The sequence below is a fragment of the Cyprinodon tularosa genome, unplaced genomic scaffold (genome assembly GCF_016077235.1).
Source record: "Cyprinodon tularosa strain WSP-4 unplaced genomic scaffold, ASM1607723v1 ctg198, whole genome shotgun sequence".
Classification (NCBI taxonomy): domain Eukaryota; kingdom Metazoa; phylum Chordata; class Actinopteri; order Cyprinodontiformes; family Cyprinodontidae; genus Cyprinodon; species Cyprinodon tularosa.
In genome coordinates, this window is record NW_024038724.1 from 1,039,373 (window position 1) to 1,057,935 (window position 18,563).

At 37.7% G+C, this 18,563-nt stretch overlaps 2 protein-coding genes across 3 annotated transcripts; one reads left to right on the forward strand and one right to left on the reverse strand.

Annotated features, from left to right (window-relative positions):
* Window positions 1-1,016: 1,016 nt before the first annotated feature.
* Window positions 1,017-11,209, forward strand: nipsnap2 (nipsnap homolog 2). Its single transcript, XM_038283994.1, has 10 exons — window positions 1,017-1,163; window positions 2,786-2,922; window positions 3,011-3,056; window positions 4,209-4,303; window positions 4,555-4,625; window positions 4,717-4,857; window positions 6,473-6,504; window positions 7,290-7,384; window positions 10,108-10,191; window positions 10,276-11,209. Exons 1-10 carry the CDS (start codon window positions 1,072-1,074, stop codon window positions 10,338-10,340), a joined length of 858 nt encoding a protein of 285 aa, XP_038139922.1. The 5' UTR covers window positions 1,017-1,071; the 3' UTR covers window positions 10,341-11,209.
* Window positions 10,696-18,404, reverse strand: psph (phosphoserine phosphatase). 2 transcript variants are annotated; one of them, XM_038283995.1, is made up of 6 exons: window positions 18,255-18,404; window positions 17,511-17,654; window positions 15,540-15,674; window positions 12,892-13,037; window positions 12,664-12,812; window positions 10,696-11,655 (listed from the first exon to the last, which is right to left on the reverse strand). In XM_038283995.1, the coding sequence occupies exons 1-6, from the start codon at window positions 18,302-18,304 to the stop codon at window positions 11,545-11,547; spliced, it is 735 nt and encodes a 244-aa protein (XP_038139923.1). In that variant the 5' UTR covers window positions 18,305-18,404; the 3' UTR covers window positions 10,696-11,544. The 2 variants fall into 2 exon arrangements, with proteins under 2 accessions (XP_038139923.1, XP_038139924.1); XM_038283996.1 differs by having other exon boundaries at window positions 18,153-18,277.
* Window positions 18,405-18,563: the final 159 nt, after the last annotated feature.

Consider the following 18,563-nt stretch of genomic DNA (forward strand, 5'->3'; position numbering starts at 1 on the left):
GGTTTACCAGTGTCAATTTTACATTTTTTACATTTAACTGCCAAAAACAAAGCTAAGCTTTTTAGAGTTGTTAAACAGGGCAGTAAGATTACAGGCCAACAACAAGTCAATTTGTCTCAGCATTACAGTAAATGCATCGGGTCAGTTGTAAGTTAACAGATGACAACAGCCATCCACTCTCCCATCACTTTCAGCTCCTTCCATCATGACAGAGATACAGACAGAATTCCTTTGTGCCCTCTGCCATCAAGGAGCTGAACAAGTTGTCACCCATATGTCACTTGGTCTGTTCTGCCTCCTTTCCCTTGAAGAAGTGAATCTCCTGCTGCTGTGTCTGTAATGAACTATTTATAATTGTATTTTAGTTTATTTTATTACATTGTTTTATATGAGCAAGCCAAAGGCAAATTTCTGCCATCATTCTGTATAATGGACAATAAAATATTTCTATTCTATTCCATAGCGCCTCATACATTGATTACTGATTCATTGACTTATTTAATTAATACGCATTTTAAGTGTCACAATGGTCCAGTCAAACTCTAGAATAAATACAAGAAAAATGTTTAATAAGATCAAATAAAGCTAATTCAGACAATTTGATTGAGTTTTACCTACTTTCTAAACAAGTAGGGGTACATATGAGAGCTTCCACATGTGCAAAGAAAGTAAATATGTTTTATTTTGTTTTAGAAAAGAAAAATAAATACAAATGGCTTTTATACAGCTTTTTTATAACAACAATGCTCCTTCTTATTCTTAGACTTAGACAGATTTATTTTGTCATTTTGTATACACAAGTGTAAACAAAATGTTTTTTTTCATTTAATTAATTTATTTTAATTTAATTAAATTAATTTTATTATTTTTTTTATTAATTTATTCTGCAGTTGGATTTACATTTCCTGATCTGTGAGATAAAAACCTTGCAAAATGAATAGTTATGTAAAGACCAAACGTGTAAAGGTGAGCGGACGCTCAGCAGGATGTGTTGTCCCCCCATCATAGAAGCGGAGCTCTGCCGCCACCTTGCGGTCACAGGCCATCACTGACTGTTTCCTGAAACTAAAGATGGCGACGGGAGTCCTTCAGAGAGTCCGTGGAGGATTTACCCCGGCTAAAAGCAGGGCTCTGTCAGCCGGAAACCTTTCGCTTTGGGCCAGGTGAGCAGTCAGTCACCTGAATGCCATGTTGTCACGTTTAACTCGACTTATTGCGGCTGTTGTGTATTAAATTTAGGGTGTTTTTTATTTTCTCCGTGCTACCATTAGCCTAGCAATGCTAACCCGTTGACTGTTAGAAAGCCGGGTTTGGCCTTCAGTTACTCCGAAGCTGCGTCTCCTGCATTTAATCAAAGACCAGTGTTATTAAAATGTGCGTCTTTTGGTTGGCAGAAGTGAAAAAACAGCACTCTCTGTCAGATTTTGTCTTAGCTTCTATGTAATGCTCAAGGTCAGCTTGTTACTTCTTCTTTAGCTTCATTAAAAAAATACCTCCATACTGTTTATTTCTCTCAGAAAGTAAGTTTGGTTATTTTACTTGCATATACTGATGCCAACATCAATATATCATGCATCCCTAGTATGGACACAACTTCACTTCCATCAATCCATCCATGCATAGCTTCCCTTTAAGCTGCATCAGTGATTATCCTCCTTCACAAGCAGCAAAATTACATTAAGAAATTTGTCCCATATATTATTGACAGCCAAGGTCTATGTATTGAACCTTATATTTCAAAAATAATTTACAAACTGATTTTTATCATTTGTGCTTTAATTCTTGCAGGTTTCTTATGTTTAAATTTTAAGTCTGTGTCCTGTGAGTCTGGCTGTCTCTGAGTTGCTGGTGCAGCTATTTATCAGTGTTGTTGAACTACAAAAGACAAAAAGATATGTTGAATTTTATTATAACATTGCACCTTATTTATTGTAAGTTTGTGTATACATTTTATTGCATATTGCAGTAAATCTGTTTCACCTTTAAATCTGCAGCTCTCCCTAATGGTGTCTCTGCTCTGCTTAAAAACAGATTTATGAACCTGTCTACCAATCTAATGATGACTGAGAAAATCATTTTCAGGATCTCTAGAAGCTCTGCAGTCTGATTCTCTGTCCAATAATAAAACAACAGATATGTGTTCATTTTAATCTGTAACTCTGAGTAATGGTCCTCTGAGAAGCCCAGCTTTTTTAAATGTAAATAAATGTACACCATTTTTAGCTGAAAAAGCTCTGTATGTGTAACAAACTGGTTTTTCTGTGGCATCTTAAATTTTTTTTTTTAACGAACAAGTCTCCTAAGTTTAACTTGAACATGTATCGAAGTAGCTGCTGGTTAAAATTTACTGAGTGCTGTGTGTCTCTCCTCCTCCACGTAGCTACTCTGTACGCAGTGAATGGCGACTCCAAATAATATTATGTCCCAAAGCGACATATCCCATGGTATTTCAAGAGGTGGGACTCGAGAGCAGCGGAAGAGAAAAAACACGGACTGAATACGCTCTGAAAAGTTGGCTGCACCCAACCCCAGTTACTGTTGGCTAAAGTATATCAGTGAAAAGGGGGAAAAAAACGGAAATTATTGGTGGGGATTGTCCCCTCCATGCCAAAGTTGGTGGGGACATGTCCACACCAGTCCTTCACAAAGTTACGCCACTGTACCAGTGTCACTATACGTTTTAAGCTGTATCAGTTCCCTACAGCCTTCTCACTTCCCTTGGGCGCTTTCAGGCCACCAAGTAGAAGTTATCCATCATTATCCCTCCTGTGTGTTCTTTGTTTAGAGGGTTTTCAACATCCAGCAGAAACAAGGAGGACAGCTGGTTCAAGTCTCTGTTCGTCAGGAAGGTTGATCCCAGAAAAGATGCACACTCCACCCTACTGACCAAAAATGAGGAAAGCAACCTCTACAAAATTCAGTGTAAGTCACCATGAGAATGTTGGCTATTTAAATATTCGATTCTTCTAAAGATGATAACAACAACAATAATAAAACCTGTCTTTTTCAGTCCATAATGTGAAGCCAGAGTGCCTGGATGCTTACAATAAATTGTGGTAAGTGTGACTGTGACCTATAAAGTGATGAAGGAAACCAAATAGAATTTACCTGTCTATATTAAATCATTAGAATTAAACAAACTGCCTTGAAAAGCTATTTACCGCCTCTATCTTTAAGGCTATTAACCTGCCCTGCTTAGAAAATATCCAAAGCTCAGATTGGTTTTCATTTCTACCTCAGATTCTCATCAAGGTGAAGTCGACCATTAAACACATGCCATTGCTTTGATTTTACAGTGTTTGGGATTCTTCCTTCTTTAAGGAAAACTGCTGTCTAAAAATATTTTGTATCTTCCAAGTATTTGTATCTAGCTTGACTTTATTTATTCTCACCAGCTTCCTTGTACTTAAACAAGGAAGCTGTGTAAAGCTATTTATGCGTTCACTAAATGGCATATTGGTAGAGCACATTAGTGATGGTTGTCTTGTTTTTTCATTGTGGATCTGTGGACGGCTGTGCTTTTAGGTTTACATTCACTCTCTTAATTCAGCAATGGATTTAACAGTTCTCTATAAAATGTTTAAAGCTTGGGGTGTTTTATTTGTATTAGTATGTATATTTTATTTGAAGAATCTGAGTGAAGGGGGGGATTACAAATGCACACAATTCTTTTAAGATATTTATTTGGGGGGAAAAAAGAAAACTTTTGAACCTTTTACTTCAAAGTCATAATTTGTCACTATTGTATTTTTCTGTTGCCTTAAATCTTAATTACTATAATAGATAAATAAATGGCAAAATGTGGGAATGCGGGACATTTGTACACCTTTGTGCCTGCTGCTATCATGTTCTTGTTATTAATTAAAATTAACCCCTTATTCTTTAATTTGGACTTTGACTCCCCCCTCTGGTGGTTAGGAAAAAATTCACAGAAAAGCTGCTCCTTATTAAAAGCTTCATGGTTAAAAGCGTGGAAAAAAAGTTGCAGCTTATTGTGCGGAAAATACAATATGTCCTTTTTAATATAAAAATTTAAAAGAAAAAAATATATTTGTAAGGAAAATATCAGAGATTAGATTTCAAAGATTAGATTAGATTATATTTCAAAGCCATAATGCCCAGCTGAGATAGATTTTTGAAAGCAATGTTGTTTATCCCGTCTACCATGGTTTCATGTGATTGTTGGTGTGGTTTGTCGTTGGTCACAGCGAGGATGTTTTGCCCTCCATCCATGCTGATAAGTACTACCCCTGTGAGCTGGTGGGAACCTGGAATACTTGGTATGGAGAACAAGACCAGGCTGGTAGGATTACTAATATCAACATACAAATCAGCAGTTTAGCAGGTCTGTGCAGCAGTGCATGGTTTTGAAGTCAGCAGGCATGGTATACTGAATCTTCATCACTCATCTGAGGCAACGGTCCTAAACCATCATATTTTCACTTTTCAGATTTCGTTTTTTTGTTTTTGTTTTTTTTTTGTGTGTTTGATGTTAGTGAAAAATCTAACCTTCTGTCTGCTGTAAAATAACATTAAAGTTGAATATTTCTGCAGTTCATCTGTGGCGTTACAGAGGTGGATACCCCGCTCTGACTGAGGTCATGAACAAGCTCAGGCAGAATAAGGTGATCACTGTCTCCTGTGTCGCTCTTCCTTTACCACCCACTCCGTTAAGTCTTCAGTAAAGCTCATCGATCTGTGTCTGTTGGATGTCAGGAGTTCACGGCATACAGGAAGGAGCGCGGGAAGATGCTGCTGTCGCGCAGGAATCAGCTCCTGCTGGAGTTCAGCTTCTGGAATGAGCCTGTTCCCCGAGAAGGCCCCAACATCTACGAGCTCAGGTCTTACCAGCTCAGGGTGAGGAACGCCCCCAACACTCTGCACTTAGAGTAATCAATGCACAAGCTGTTCATGAAGATTAAACAATTTCCATTTATCACCTACTTACATGCAAATCTCAATTTTAAATGTCTACGCTTCAACTTATTAAGTATATCAAGGTTTGTTTTCAAAAATAAATAAAGCTTGTGTGAAAAGTAAAGAGCTTTTTATCCACCAAAGCCATGTATCCTATTGGAGGCTTTATATCATGTATATTTAAGGCTTTTAATTACTAAAATGAGCCATTCCTCTTTTTTGTTTTTACAAGCAAGAACCTGTTACATTTTGTAAGAATTATTAGGTCACATGGGGTTAAAAAATATTTATATAAATAATATAAATTTGAAATACAAACATACACTACATACACTTTTAATGTCCTTCAGCAAATGCTGAGCATTTTTATTTAGTTTTTTTTTTTTTACACTATTAATATTCTTGATTACTGCGATATTTGACCTTTATTCCTTTCAGAATTGATTGTATTTTAACAAATAAACTAACAAATATCCAGATTCTTAAACATAGTTCACTTGTTTTTGGTGACGGCCTCTATTTTGTGCTTCTTCCTCCTTCAAAACTTTTTCAGTCCACACTGATGTTACACTTGCTTCACGAGGAGAGGGGCTGTGCTTTTAGTAGTTTATAGTTCATGGCACGCAAATTGTATTTTTAAGATCCCAACTGGCTTCCTTTCATTAGATGGAGATAGTTTGAGTCGGATACAATCCGGTAATAGAACGGCAAAAGCTTTTACCATGGCTTTACATTTCTGTTCAAAGATTACTGATGCTTTAAAGTCAGGTCTGTGGAAAATGAGCGATTTTTAAATTGGCTTTACTGAATCTGTTTAGGAGAAGGGTTAAATATTCAGAAAAAATTATAGCAGAAGCTGCAGAGCAATGACTAAATGTAAATATTTAAGCCTGTAAGTTTGAGTTTAAACTCTCTGTGATTTGTGAAATTACAATAAATTCCTGCCAGAAAGGCAAATTGTGAAGGGACATATTGTATGTAAACTTCTGACTTGCTGTAGATGGAATGTTTCAAAGCCTTATACCAAATTTGCAGATATTCAGACTCTGACATCTTTTATACCTGTCTTTTCTAATGAAATCGGATCACACATTCTCCCTTTCTAATAATTCCTCCAAACTACTTGCACTCATATTGAACGCCGTTTCATTCAACCAAAACGGAAAAGAGAAGAACATACCTGATATGTATATTTTTCCCTCTAAGTATTTGAATATTTCATCTTTTCCAAACTATTGAGTGTTTGATTGTGCCTGTTTATTTAAACAAACGTAGATCTGAGCCAGACTAAGCCATTTTCTGCAGATTGAGTCGTTCTTTCTAATCTGAAAAGGTCGGCTCTACGTCTAAGAGGAGCAACCCCCCCGCAACATTTGATAAATGCAAGCCATTATCCATTGTCTTAAAGTTTATCTGACATTTGTGTCTAAACCTCAGATGATTGAAGAAGCCTTCATGTCTTGTTGTTCTTGCATCTAAATGCATTTCATCTGGAAATAAGAACATGATTTATTGCAATAAGGAATGTTGTGTTTTTCCTTTTCTCCTCCTGCAGCCAGGAACCATGATCGAATGGGGTAATTACTGGTAAGGCAGCCTGAATTCATTTGACTCATTGAACTGTAGTTACAGAGCAGTTGCAGCTTATGAACCTTCCCTCACCTCACTGTCATTATGAGCTATCCCCCAGAGAGGCTTTGGATTTGAAGCTGTGTTGTGCCGTCACTGAGATTAAATCATAAATGAAGCCCTGTCTGCTTGTACGATGCAAAAGTTGGATCTTAGTTTTAACCAGCCTGTTTGATCACATATGACAGCATAACTGAGCTGGCTCGGTTCTTCTAATGTCAACACATCTAATGCAGCTTTTATGTAGGCTTATGTTTTATTCTGTCTGGAGGGTGACGTATATATATGACGTCCCTGTAATGAAGGTTAATTAGGCTTTTTTAGTTGCTTTCTAGCATGCCTTAATGCTCCATCATTTGAAAAACCTCCTGTAGTCTTATAAGTAATATCAGGGAAGCTACTTAAAGCCAGTTTAGTGCCATTTGTGTCGATGACAGCTTAAAGTCCTGCTTAAAGCTACAAAAACATTTAGAAATGAGACTTCGGAGTTTAACAAATGTGATCTGAAGACGCATGTTTGTATAGGGGTGAACATAATGAGGCTAAAACATTCCTTCCACAACAGCTCACCTCCGTCCTGGCCTGCGTTAAGGTTTGAGAACATGTGCAGCAGTTCATGGGTTGATCAGGTTAATGCCAGGTTTTAGACAGAGTCCAGAATGAATTCAGAGAGGAGGGAAGTTTATGATCTTAGTTGGTGTGTTTTGGCCCTGGTTTTAACTCTGGTTGCTGTTTGTCTGCAGGGCTAGAGCGATTCGATACCGCCAGCGTAACAGAGAAGCTGTGGGAGGGTTTTTCTCCCAGATTGGGGACCTCTACATGGTCCATCACCTTTGGGGTAAGACAATAAACTATAATATTTCACCCATTACTGAGTACGCTGGTTAGATGACAAACAAGCTTATTTCTCAGTTAATTCTCTTTTTTTTTTTTACACTGAAAAACTGCATTAGATCTCTTTACTTATTGAAAAGTTTCATCTAAACTACACAAGTGTAGCCTAAGTAGGATTTTTGACAAAACAAGTATTTTGATAATATCATATTGACTCTCAAAAAAGAATTAACCATCAACAAACTTTGTGTCATTAAGAAACCGCAATGAAAAAAAAAACAATGTGACATGATGTATAAATGTTATATACACAAACGCCACTGAGACATAATTAAGAACTGTAAAATAAAATTAATAACACATTATTAAAAATGTGCACTAGTTTATCTATCTGTGATGAAACTGGTAGCAAATTAGCATCACTTATCAGCTCCATTGCTGGTTTTGGCAGCAAATAAGTTTCTAATCATGGTGTCTGTCTTCAAATTAATATCACAGCAAAGTCTAATCGGTAAGATCATGTTTGGTTTTTAAACTGGAGTCAAAGAGGGATTAAGACAAATGCAGCAGATGGTTAAGGTGCATTTCCTCCTAAAGATCTGATCTAAACGGCTTGTTCCAGATGTGTCACAGCTGCATCTGTCTTGATCCATGTTGTTGTATTTATAGCGACCTCTAGTGCCACTTAAGAGGGGAAAAAAAAAATTCTGATCCAGCTTTTTTGCTTTACTTAATAATCATGTACTACAGACTGCCTCTCCAGAACCGGCATAGAAAACACAACCAGCCAAGTTATTTCTGTTGGTTTTGATCATTATGGCTTAAATCAAGACTATATCCCTGATGTCGTTTCTCCAAAAATTCTAGAAAAAGGATTTTTAATATTAAGATGTTGGTCTAATAAAGAGGGCACCCATATTCTATACAGAATATTTGATTTGGGATTGTGCTGCATCATTTACTGCTTCCATGGGGCATTGCATGAAGGTAATCCATCTTTAGCACCACTAAGGTTTTACAATAGCCCAGGTTGCTTTCTGACAATTTTACTTCATACGAGGCGGTGTGCTGGACAGTCCAGCTTGGTGATTTCAGTAGGGCCATTTCTCGATTCCCAAGCACGCGAATATTAAGATGTCGGTTCTTGAGAAGACCACAGGAAAGTATGGATTCGGTGAGAACGAGAGCATGCAGCATAAATATGGGTCAATAGAAAGAGAAGCGTACTCGTGACGTCACCACACCCTCTGCTCATCTGGAGCTGCATTTCACCTCCTGTTATTAAGAGTCTCTAGATAACAATAAATTTTTACATTTTTCATATAGTGAATGATAATTAACACCGTCAGATAAACACAAATCAAGTCAAAATTTTGCCAGCAGTGCTTCACACACGGCTATGGTGAGAGAGGGCTGCTGCAGGCGGGCTAACGTTAGCCCTGGCTACGGTTAGACTCAGGCCCGTTTATTGCCACTGTCCTCTCACCATCTGAACTTTTTTTTAAATAATGTACTAAATCACTTAATAGGCCATATAGTGTCGCATTTAAGTATAATGTTCTCACCTCAAATGATCTAAAAATTTACTTAAATAGAACAATAGCAACAGAAAATTTAACTTAATACTCAGAGCACTGTGAGCACTCCACTGGAAGCTGCTGCTGCCGCATTGCATGCTGGGACAGCTGTCAATCACGAGAACAGACAAGACTGCTCCGATGCAAACTCTGTAAAGAGGGAGGGGCGAAAACAACATCCGGGGACTTTGACAAACTCTTGTAAGTTTGTACACACCGTGTATAAAAAACAAAATTACGTTCAGTACACTCAAGACATTTCCATTTCTTTAAGTGCAGCAGTGATAAAATATAAACATAGCGATATGATGTAATTTGTCCATTCTCGTTCTTGTGAATTGGAACAGTGCTAGTGCTGAGGCTGATGATGTTTCACAAACACATGAGAACGCACAAGTACACATATTGAGAAACGGCCTAGGTCTCAGTTCTTTTTGGAACAATAGCCGGTAACAAGTCATACTGGAAAATAAAATCACAATATCTATAAAGCAGTCAGCAGAGATTAGAGATGTCTTGTTCATATATAAATCATTAGGTATCGGAATATATTTATATATCAGTCCTGATCTAGAATCTGATATAAGCTGCTGGTAGAAACACTTCCATTCTTTTAGCTTCAGTTTAAAATAGATCTACCACATTGGTTAATGATGAACGGGTCAGCTGTTCTCATAAACATTGTTGACAACCGTCCTCTGTTTGATTGATATTACCTGATTAATCCTTTTTTTATATGCTAGTTGGGGGGGCTTGATTTCCAAATGAAGGACTTTGGACCACTAAGCATCCAGATGCTGTTGTCAGATTCTGGTTCACTCGACAAGCCTCCAAGATTTGAATTATCCCTATTGCTTGCTCAACTGTTTCTTTTGAACCACGCTTTCCACTAAACGTCAGTATGTTTAAATACAGCACTCTAAGAAATACCAGATTTTTTAGCAAAGATCCCTTCCCTCTTACCTTTGTTGCAGTTGGTATCTGTCAGTGGAGATCCATCAGTCTTAAAGCATTTTTTCTGAGAAACTCAATCTTGGGTTTTCACAGAATTAACAATAAATCTCTTCAGTGCTGTGCGTAATGAATCATTAGAGCATAGGTTAAATGTTTGAATGGAAACAAAAACATTTTGTACTGTTTTGATTTGCAGCTTACAAAGACCTTCAGTCCCGGGAAGACACGAGGAACGCCGTCTGGCAACAGGATGGCTGGCATGAAGTGGTTTATTACACTGGTGAGCCAAATAAATCCCTCTGTTCTTAAATTTTAAAGCAGTGACATTATAACATCGAACCCTTTCACTTATCTCTTTCTGCAGTTCCTCTTATTCAGCACATGGATTCTAGGATCATGATCCCAACAAAAGCTTCTCCGCTGCAGTAAAGGAAGCCGTTTGTTCATTATCACCCATTCTGTGAATCTCTATTATTGGTCCAAACTTCTGTCAGTGGTACCAAACAACAGCCAGGTTTTTGTTTTGATATTTATTTCATAAAACTTCAGGAATTCATTCCTAAACTTCCAAATTAAATCATAATGGATTTAGAAAGTATCAAGGTCACACAGCTGACCTATTTTAGGGAATGAAAGGAACCAAATTGAAACCTCCTGTTAGTCATGTGCGACATCTCGTGCCACATTAAAAACAGTTTAGAGAAAAACTTGTTTATGGTTTTGGAAGCAACAAAAATTACTTGGAAAAAGTGTAAGAGTGGAAAAAATAAAGATGATACTAGTGTTTAAATTCACTGCACAGTGCAGCTGCCATTTATTTATTTAAATGTTGATACATGGTGTTTAAATGTGTTGATAAAAGTGACTCTGATGTAAGCTATGTCATCGCTGATTGAAACATGGAATTTCTATCATTTAAAAAACATACTTCACTGACCTATCCAGATATCAGAATTTTATATTTGCTGTCTGTTACAAACACTCCAGGTTTTGTTGTTCTGTGCTTTTTTTTTTCTTATATTGTTGGCTTTTCCTGGTGCCGTTTTCGTAACTTTTCTTTTCCTGCGGACACGGCATGCCGGGTTTTAAAATCCGTTTTTAATCAAACATCTAAAGGTGATTTAAAAAAAAAACAAGTGTGGGAACATGCCCTCCATCGGTGATTGAGGGGGATCTGGATGGAGCAATGCTGCTTTCTACTGTATTAATGGCTGATTTAAAGGATCCATGTTTATCACTTTCATTTTAAGCAGAAATATTAGGAGGGGGGAGAAAATAAATAGTTATTCCGACATCCTTTACAGCACTTCCTTGTCTTTATTTTTAACAATCTTTAAAAGATCGAAGTTGCGACTTAGTACTGAACACATTTTTAATAAGGCTCTCATTGCACATGCCAGAATAAAACAGCTACAAGTTTTCAGGTTCCATGTGAAACGTGCAAAAACACTAGTACAATTTTTATGTCCACCCACATGGTGTTTGGTTACTTTTTTAGTACAAAAGATTAGTCTTAAGTTTAAATATGTGTTTTTAGTATAAAAATCTATTGAGTGTCATAACCGCTTCACTGACACACCTTTGGGTGCAAATATAAAAAGGTTAAGTGAGGAACAGAAATCTTCTAGAACATTTAAATCTTCTCCAGCGCTTTCAGCAGCTCATCGAAGCTCGTCACGTACCAGGAACTCCTCTCCTTGACTTGAGCTCTGACGACGTTCCCCCCAAATCCAATAAAAGCGCTCTGTGGGGGGGAAGATTGCAAAAATGTCAAGATGTGTTCTAATGTACTAAAGTCTGGGTTGTCACTCCAGCTAAAGATGCACCGACATGTCAGCTGGGTTTTTTAAAGCTCCCCAACTCAGAATTCCAACCTTTTCTATTTTTTATGATCAAAAAGTTATCTTTATGAGGTTGGAGGAAGCACAGCTGTTAAATCTCTTTGAGCTTTCAACCTTTAATATGGAAGATGCCTGATGTGAAAGAAACAGGTCAGTTCTATAAAGGTTCCTTTGAAAAATCAAAATTTATCAGCTATTTTAAATAATAAAACTTGTTTGCTGTTTGATTAAATTGAGAAAGAAGCATTCTTATTTTTTTGGTTATAGAATAAAACAAGCAATAAGTCCCCTTTTTTAATGTATTCTATATAGAAAACAAAGCAGTTTGTGACCAAATTATAGAATACTGTGCATAATTTTGTTTCTTTAAGGGGACATATTTCTCAGTTTATTTAACCCTAGGTGGTTTACTAAGAGCCATAATGGAGCTCCACAGCCTCAGGTTGCAGAATCAGGTTTATTGCCATTGTTAGTGAAGCAGTTCACAAACTAGGAATTTTTTGTGGTACAACCGTGCAACATGAAACATATAATATGGAATAGGTAAATAAAATTATAAAAATATCTAAAACACTGTGGGTATAAGGCATGCAATAAAATAGACTAATATATACACTTAAGATAAAAATATGGATATAAAATATAAAAAGTACCTCTACCTGTGCCAACTGCCATAATTGCATTAAACAAAATGCTAAAGAAATCAACTTTTTGCATGAATGAACCAGGGGACAGGATAATCTTCTTACATAGTGAATGTTGTTCCCATCATATAGAGAGATTATCAACCAGTGAAACTTAAAATCAGCAGGTGAAACATTTCCAGAAATTGGGAACCAGCCACTCAACTCTGAGCAGCGCATCACTAACATGCCAATGCAAATTATTATTTTTTTAATCAAAAGACTTACAGCAGGGGGGCAGGCCTCCAGATCGGTGGCTCCATCTCCAACCATCACCACTGTTTTGAACCCGTACTCCTCCTTCAGCATGCTGATCACTCTACCTTTCCCCCCACTCTCAGCTGTGGGCTGAGTTTCATCAAAACCGGCGTATTCACCTGCAGATCGAGTTAGAAATTAGAAGGGGAGAAAAAAATCAACATTCTGAAACAAGTTGAGCGTCAAACAGGCTCTTACCATTAAAGTAGAACTTAAGCCTGTTGGCGTAGACGTGATGCAGAGGGATGTTTAGCTGAGAGGCCACATGTTCGACGATACAACGAAAACCACCAGAAATTAGGAACACCTTTATGTTGCGCTCATGCAGACGGTCTACAAGCTCCCTGCGTGAATGAAGAGCAACAAAAGCACCTGTGAGCTTCAGGCAGTATGAAAAATAAACAAAAGAAAGAATTTTTTCACTAAAATATTTTCATCCCCTTTATTTAACCTTTTAAGTTCACATGTTGAATCTTTATTTCACAATAAATCACAGCCTGTAAAGTATTGATAAGAGGGAAAGCTGGCAGCCAGACACGGCTCACAAACTAATGACAGTTTCCACACCTGGAGCATTCAGAGGGTTAGGGCTATCAACCCCAGAGAGAAAAGACATCAAGAATGCCCAGAAGAGACATGCATCTGGCTGTTGTCAGGTTAGTCCCATTTAGCCTCAGGTCAGACCATAAAACCCTGATATATATAGTATAAACACAAAAGGCTTTAACTCCACATTCTCAGTTAGCATGGTGAACATGAAAGGTTATGACATTTATATTAGAAAAGAACAACAAAAGGATGGCTAGTCCTTTTTAATACACTTTATCTTGCAACGCTGCATCTTAATAAGGGGTGGGTGATGTAAACCTAAAATTTTCTACCACTGTATTTTTTTTGGGTACAATAAAGATCATGATAGAAAACTATTCTAGGGCTGAAACAAGGATCATGATTAAATGATTATTAAGATAATCAACTCATTTAGTCATTAACAATCCTTAACTGGAGTGTAGAGACTCTAAAATATGCTGGTAACTATAAGAACAACCCAGACAGAGCAGTAATCATACCTAAATTTATTTATTTTATATATATATGTATATATTGCATTCAAGATTTTTTTTAAAAAGAAGTCAAAATGTTCCATCTAGAATACCTTAGGCGGATTAGTTTTGGCCTCACCTGATTTAAATTCTGCATAAACTCTTTTAAAGGAACCTCTTCCTATCTAATTATTAATCGAAAATATATCAATTAGCTGCAGCCCTAAACTATTCCTTCTGATCTCCCATCTTTTTTAGGCACTCACAAATACTGCACTTGAAAAACAAACCCACTAAAGTTAGGCTTATTCAGGACACCAGTTTCATGAAGAGGTGTGAATTTGATCAATAAACTGCACAAAGTAAATGCATTCAGTCATATTGTGAACTGAATTGCTCTAATGGAACAAACAATGGACAAAAGGGTATAAATCTGCAAATGTGGTTCTCTATTTTGAGTTTCCAAACAACAATAATCTTAGTGTTTTATGAATCTATCTTGAAAGCGGATTTATCCATATAACAATAAACAATGCAATAAATGTCCATCCATAATTTGAATGAACCACTGGTCTAGAACAGGGTTCTTCAACGTTTTCCAGGCCAAGGGCCCCCAAACTGATGGCAGGAGCGAGGACCGTATAATTATATATATTGTATGAAATTGTGTTATATGAAACTGGTCCTATAGTCACTCTATTACAAATGGAGTAATGTAATTAAAGTAATTTCTTTCTGGGATTATTAAAGTATTTCTGTTTCTGATTCCTCGTTGATGGCATGGGTGTTGTGAATGAAACGGTGCCCAGCTTGAAAGAGCTCCTGTGTGTCGCTGAATGTGTGCATTGATGACTGAAAGACATCTTCTGCCTCCATTTATCTGTTTACTACAGCGTGTTGATTTCATGGTAATGTGTATTTAAAGACATTTCACTTAGTGGAAAAAAATTGCAGAGGGGAATATATAAAAAAAAGTCTAATCAACCAAACTTTTGTGAGCCCCATGCAGTACCTTCATTGACCCCCTAGGGGTCGTGGACCCCCTGTTGAAGACCTCCGGTCTAGAACAATGTCCTCAGGACAGAGGAGACAAAAGTAGAGATGTGTGGAGGAAACCACATCCACTGTCTAAGCCAAAAGTTTTTTTCTTTAGAAAATGTCAAAAAATGGAGGAAGAAGGACGCTGTGGTTTTTGTTCTGTAGGCACAAAATCAGGACACCTTGGAGTCAATGACTGAACATGAACTCCTCTACATACGTAGGGACCTTAGAGTGATGATAAGGCAATTCGTCAGACAACTAAAGCTTTCTAAAGCTATGCCCCAGTCAGGATCCAGATATTTACCTGATTTAAATGCTTTGGTGGGACCTTAAGAGAGCTGAGCTGAAACTAGTTAGTATATCAAGTAGCTGGTGTTTGAGGTACCTCAGTTACAGTTAAGGTTTATAACTAGTGGGTATTTAGATCTGCATAAAAGAAAATATTTCATGATCTTATTATACATTTATTACCTCATAATTTTAACGTTTAGTATCCCAATTACTGATGTTGTCCAAGAAAGAAGCCAAATAAGGGCTAATATTACATGGATCAGGTTTATGAAAACCATACTTAAAAAAAAAATCTATATTGAACTAAGAAAAAGAAAACAACAAGACAAAAGTGACATAATATCCAGACAAGATGAAGACATATAACATCTTATGTGGTCTTTACACTTGGAGGCAATGTTTCTGCATGCAGTGCACAACAAAACCTGTAGAGGATTGATTTACTTTATCCGACTCTCTCCGCACACTTACTTTATGCCTGGCGTCAGCTGAGGTGGGTGATCAGTTATTAGTTTGTTTACTTGTTCTCTGGAACATCGGATGATGGAAAGTCGTTCAGTAAGGGCCTTCTTAAACGTCATCGAGCCTCCCATGGCTTTACAAGTCCTGAAATGTGAAGGGATATTTGACTCCATACTGATCACGGGATACCATATGGAAAAACAATAAATGAATACAGGAATGTGTTTGTGTTAAAGGCAGTACGTGAAGAGATAATAGTACCATGCAAAAGTATTGGGATCAATTGTGAAGTTGAAGGAAAAGGATACGTGGTTTAAAAAAAAAAACTCCTTTACTCTAATGCCTATAAATAAACTCCTGCTCAAGTTATGGATACCTGATTAGGCAGATGGTAAAAAGGATGCAAATAGCTGAAAGCGGGCCATGAAAGGTCCCATCTACAGTTCTCCATATCCCTTGAGGAGGACAGGTTGAACATGTAAAAAGAAAAGGAAAAACAAACTTACGCCTCTGGCCTAGATGTAAAAATGTGTGGTAAAAATATATCAGTCTATCACTCAAACAATCCTACAGAAAACCATGGTGATGCCATTGGGTTACCTTACTTTGGCTGGGAGGATAAAAACCAGAAAGAAAAATCATATAATAATTTCCTTCCATTTCACAAAAATGCACTATTTTGTGACCTAAGTGAAGTTGATGCCCCAACCTTCTTCAAATCAGACAAAATTGGTGCTACGTTTGTGCTGGTTTGTGCAGCAAAAATTTTCGTTTGTGCCGCTCTCATTTTAAAGATATAAAGAAATGTCTCTAGAGGTCATCAAAACTCAACCCCCCCCCACCCCACCTTCTTCAAATCAGACGAAATGGGTGTCAATTAACTCGACTCCATTTGTGCTGGTTTGTGCAGCAAAAATTGTCGTTTGTACTGCTTTGGGCTTGAAGATTAAAGGTCAACCAACCCCAAACCCCCACCCCCCACCACCACTTTTATGAAATGAGAAAAAAATGGTGACAATCACCTGGATGGCCATGTCCACCCTTAGCAAATCATTGCCCCCCGCCCCCTGTGGTCACCCCTACCATTTTTCCCTCTAACGCAGAAAGTGGCAGCATTAATACTCTGAAGGGGAATGTTCAGACTTATTCAACATTTAAATTTTTCATATATTAACAATTACTTTACTACAGAAACACTGTGGTCAATTCACATGCACATCAATGTACTAACATTAAAGATGACAAATACAGAATTCAAGTCTCTCTGCAAGTCATGTAGGAGTCTTCAATGAAATCAGAGATAAATAGCTACTTTAATAATAACTTCAACATTTATTAAATGTGGATAGTAGTACATGTAAATATCAATTTTTTGCAGAATGACTTGATAAAAGTAGGTCATGACAATATAAAAGATGTCCGCCCCAGAACTCAAACCTGACACAATTTTGTCCACTATACCTTTAATCTAGACAGTATGGATGTTTAAATATATGTGTTTATATGTTAGCAAAGGCTGTAGGAAAGTATAGTAAGTCTTTATTTAGAAAACATGGATGTTGTGGCTGTTCCTGTTGGAACAGTGTAGATTGACCCTGAGGTTCTGGCGTCTTCCACCCACCCCTAAATGCACATTGGTTATTAACTGGCCACCCCTTTGAGGATTTTCTGGGTACACCTCTGATTTGTGCTCCTATCATTCTAAAGATATAAAGAAAAAATGTCCAGGGGTCATCAGAGGTCAACCACTATCTTTAAAATGATAGCGGCACAAATGGAAATTTTTGCTGCACAAATGTTTGACACCAATTTTGTCTGATTTGAAGAAGGCGGGGAGGGCAACTTCACTCAGGTTATTTACTGTTGGGTTATCACATGATGACCCAGCATTTATTAATTACCCCTACTGTAGAACGGCAGAGTGTGGTGCAAAAGTTATAGAGACAGAAGATAAAAGTGCATGATAAGTGGTTCACCTACATTTCTCTGACTGCATCCCCCACACCACAGAACTTGGCGAGTTCATCGATGCCTTCCTCTTTGATGACTGTGCTGTCCACATCAAAGCACACAGCATCTGCTCTCCTGAACAGCTCCTTTGTCTCCTGTATGGTTGTCATCATGCTGAGGAGGGGGGGCAAATTCAACATGAGATCAGCAATGGTGCTATTAAGTCTGACAATTCAGACCAAGGATGTCAGGTGACATGAAGAGCTAACACAGGCAGGACTGTTGTGTTGTTGGTTTAAGGGGACATCTCTTACGCCTGATTTCACCTTGCATGCAGAGGATGTATTTTATCCATTGGAGCAAAAAAAAAAAAAAACGCAGATATTCACTGAAATACCTACGTGCAAACCGTATGTGCTGGTTTGAAATTTAATAACAAGTCTACAAAGTCTCTAATAATAATATAAGGCAGTGTGTTGATGGATGGTCATCCTTGGTCACTGTTGCATCACCCCAATGCGGCAGGCAGTAGACTGTTGACACTGTAACCCGCATCCAAGCAGAAAGGGATAAAAACACATGGAAGCTCTTCTTATGTAACATACCCACAGCTTAGTCTAAAGCGAGTGGAATGTCACGCGATTTGTAGAACCGACGGTTGACTTTACTTACCCCCTTATAGTGCAACTGTCAGCAGTAATAAACTGTTTACCCTGCAGCACAACACTATACTCGTCAAGAATCTGGAATATTGCGTTGTTTCTTCATACATACCGAATAAGAAGAGAGTTGATAAGGCACAGGCGGGCTGGTCGTTTTAACATGAGCCGACTAGAGCGCTTTCAATGGGCTCGCCGATGAAGAAGAAACGAGGCAAACGGGCGACCAATCAGAGCGGAGCCCCGAAGGTTCCCGCCTACTCACGCGCTGGCTCGCTGCCATGGCGACCTCAACGGTTAGACACTAGACTTCAGCAAAGATGGGGAAAAATAGTAAGTTATGAAAACATTTTAGCTAAGTAATCAAAGAAAGTAAGCAGAAGAAACTCAAATAAGGTTAAAATAAACAAATTCGTATTCAAAT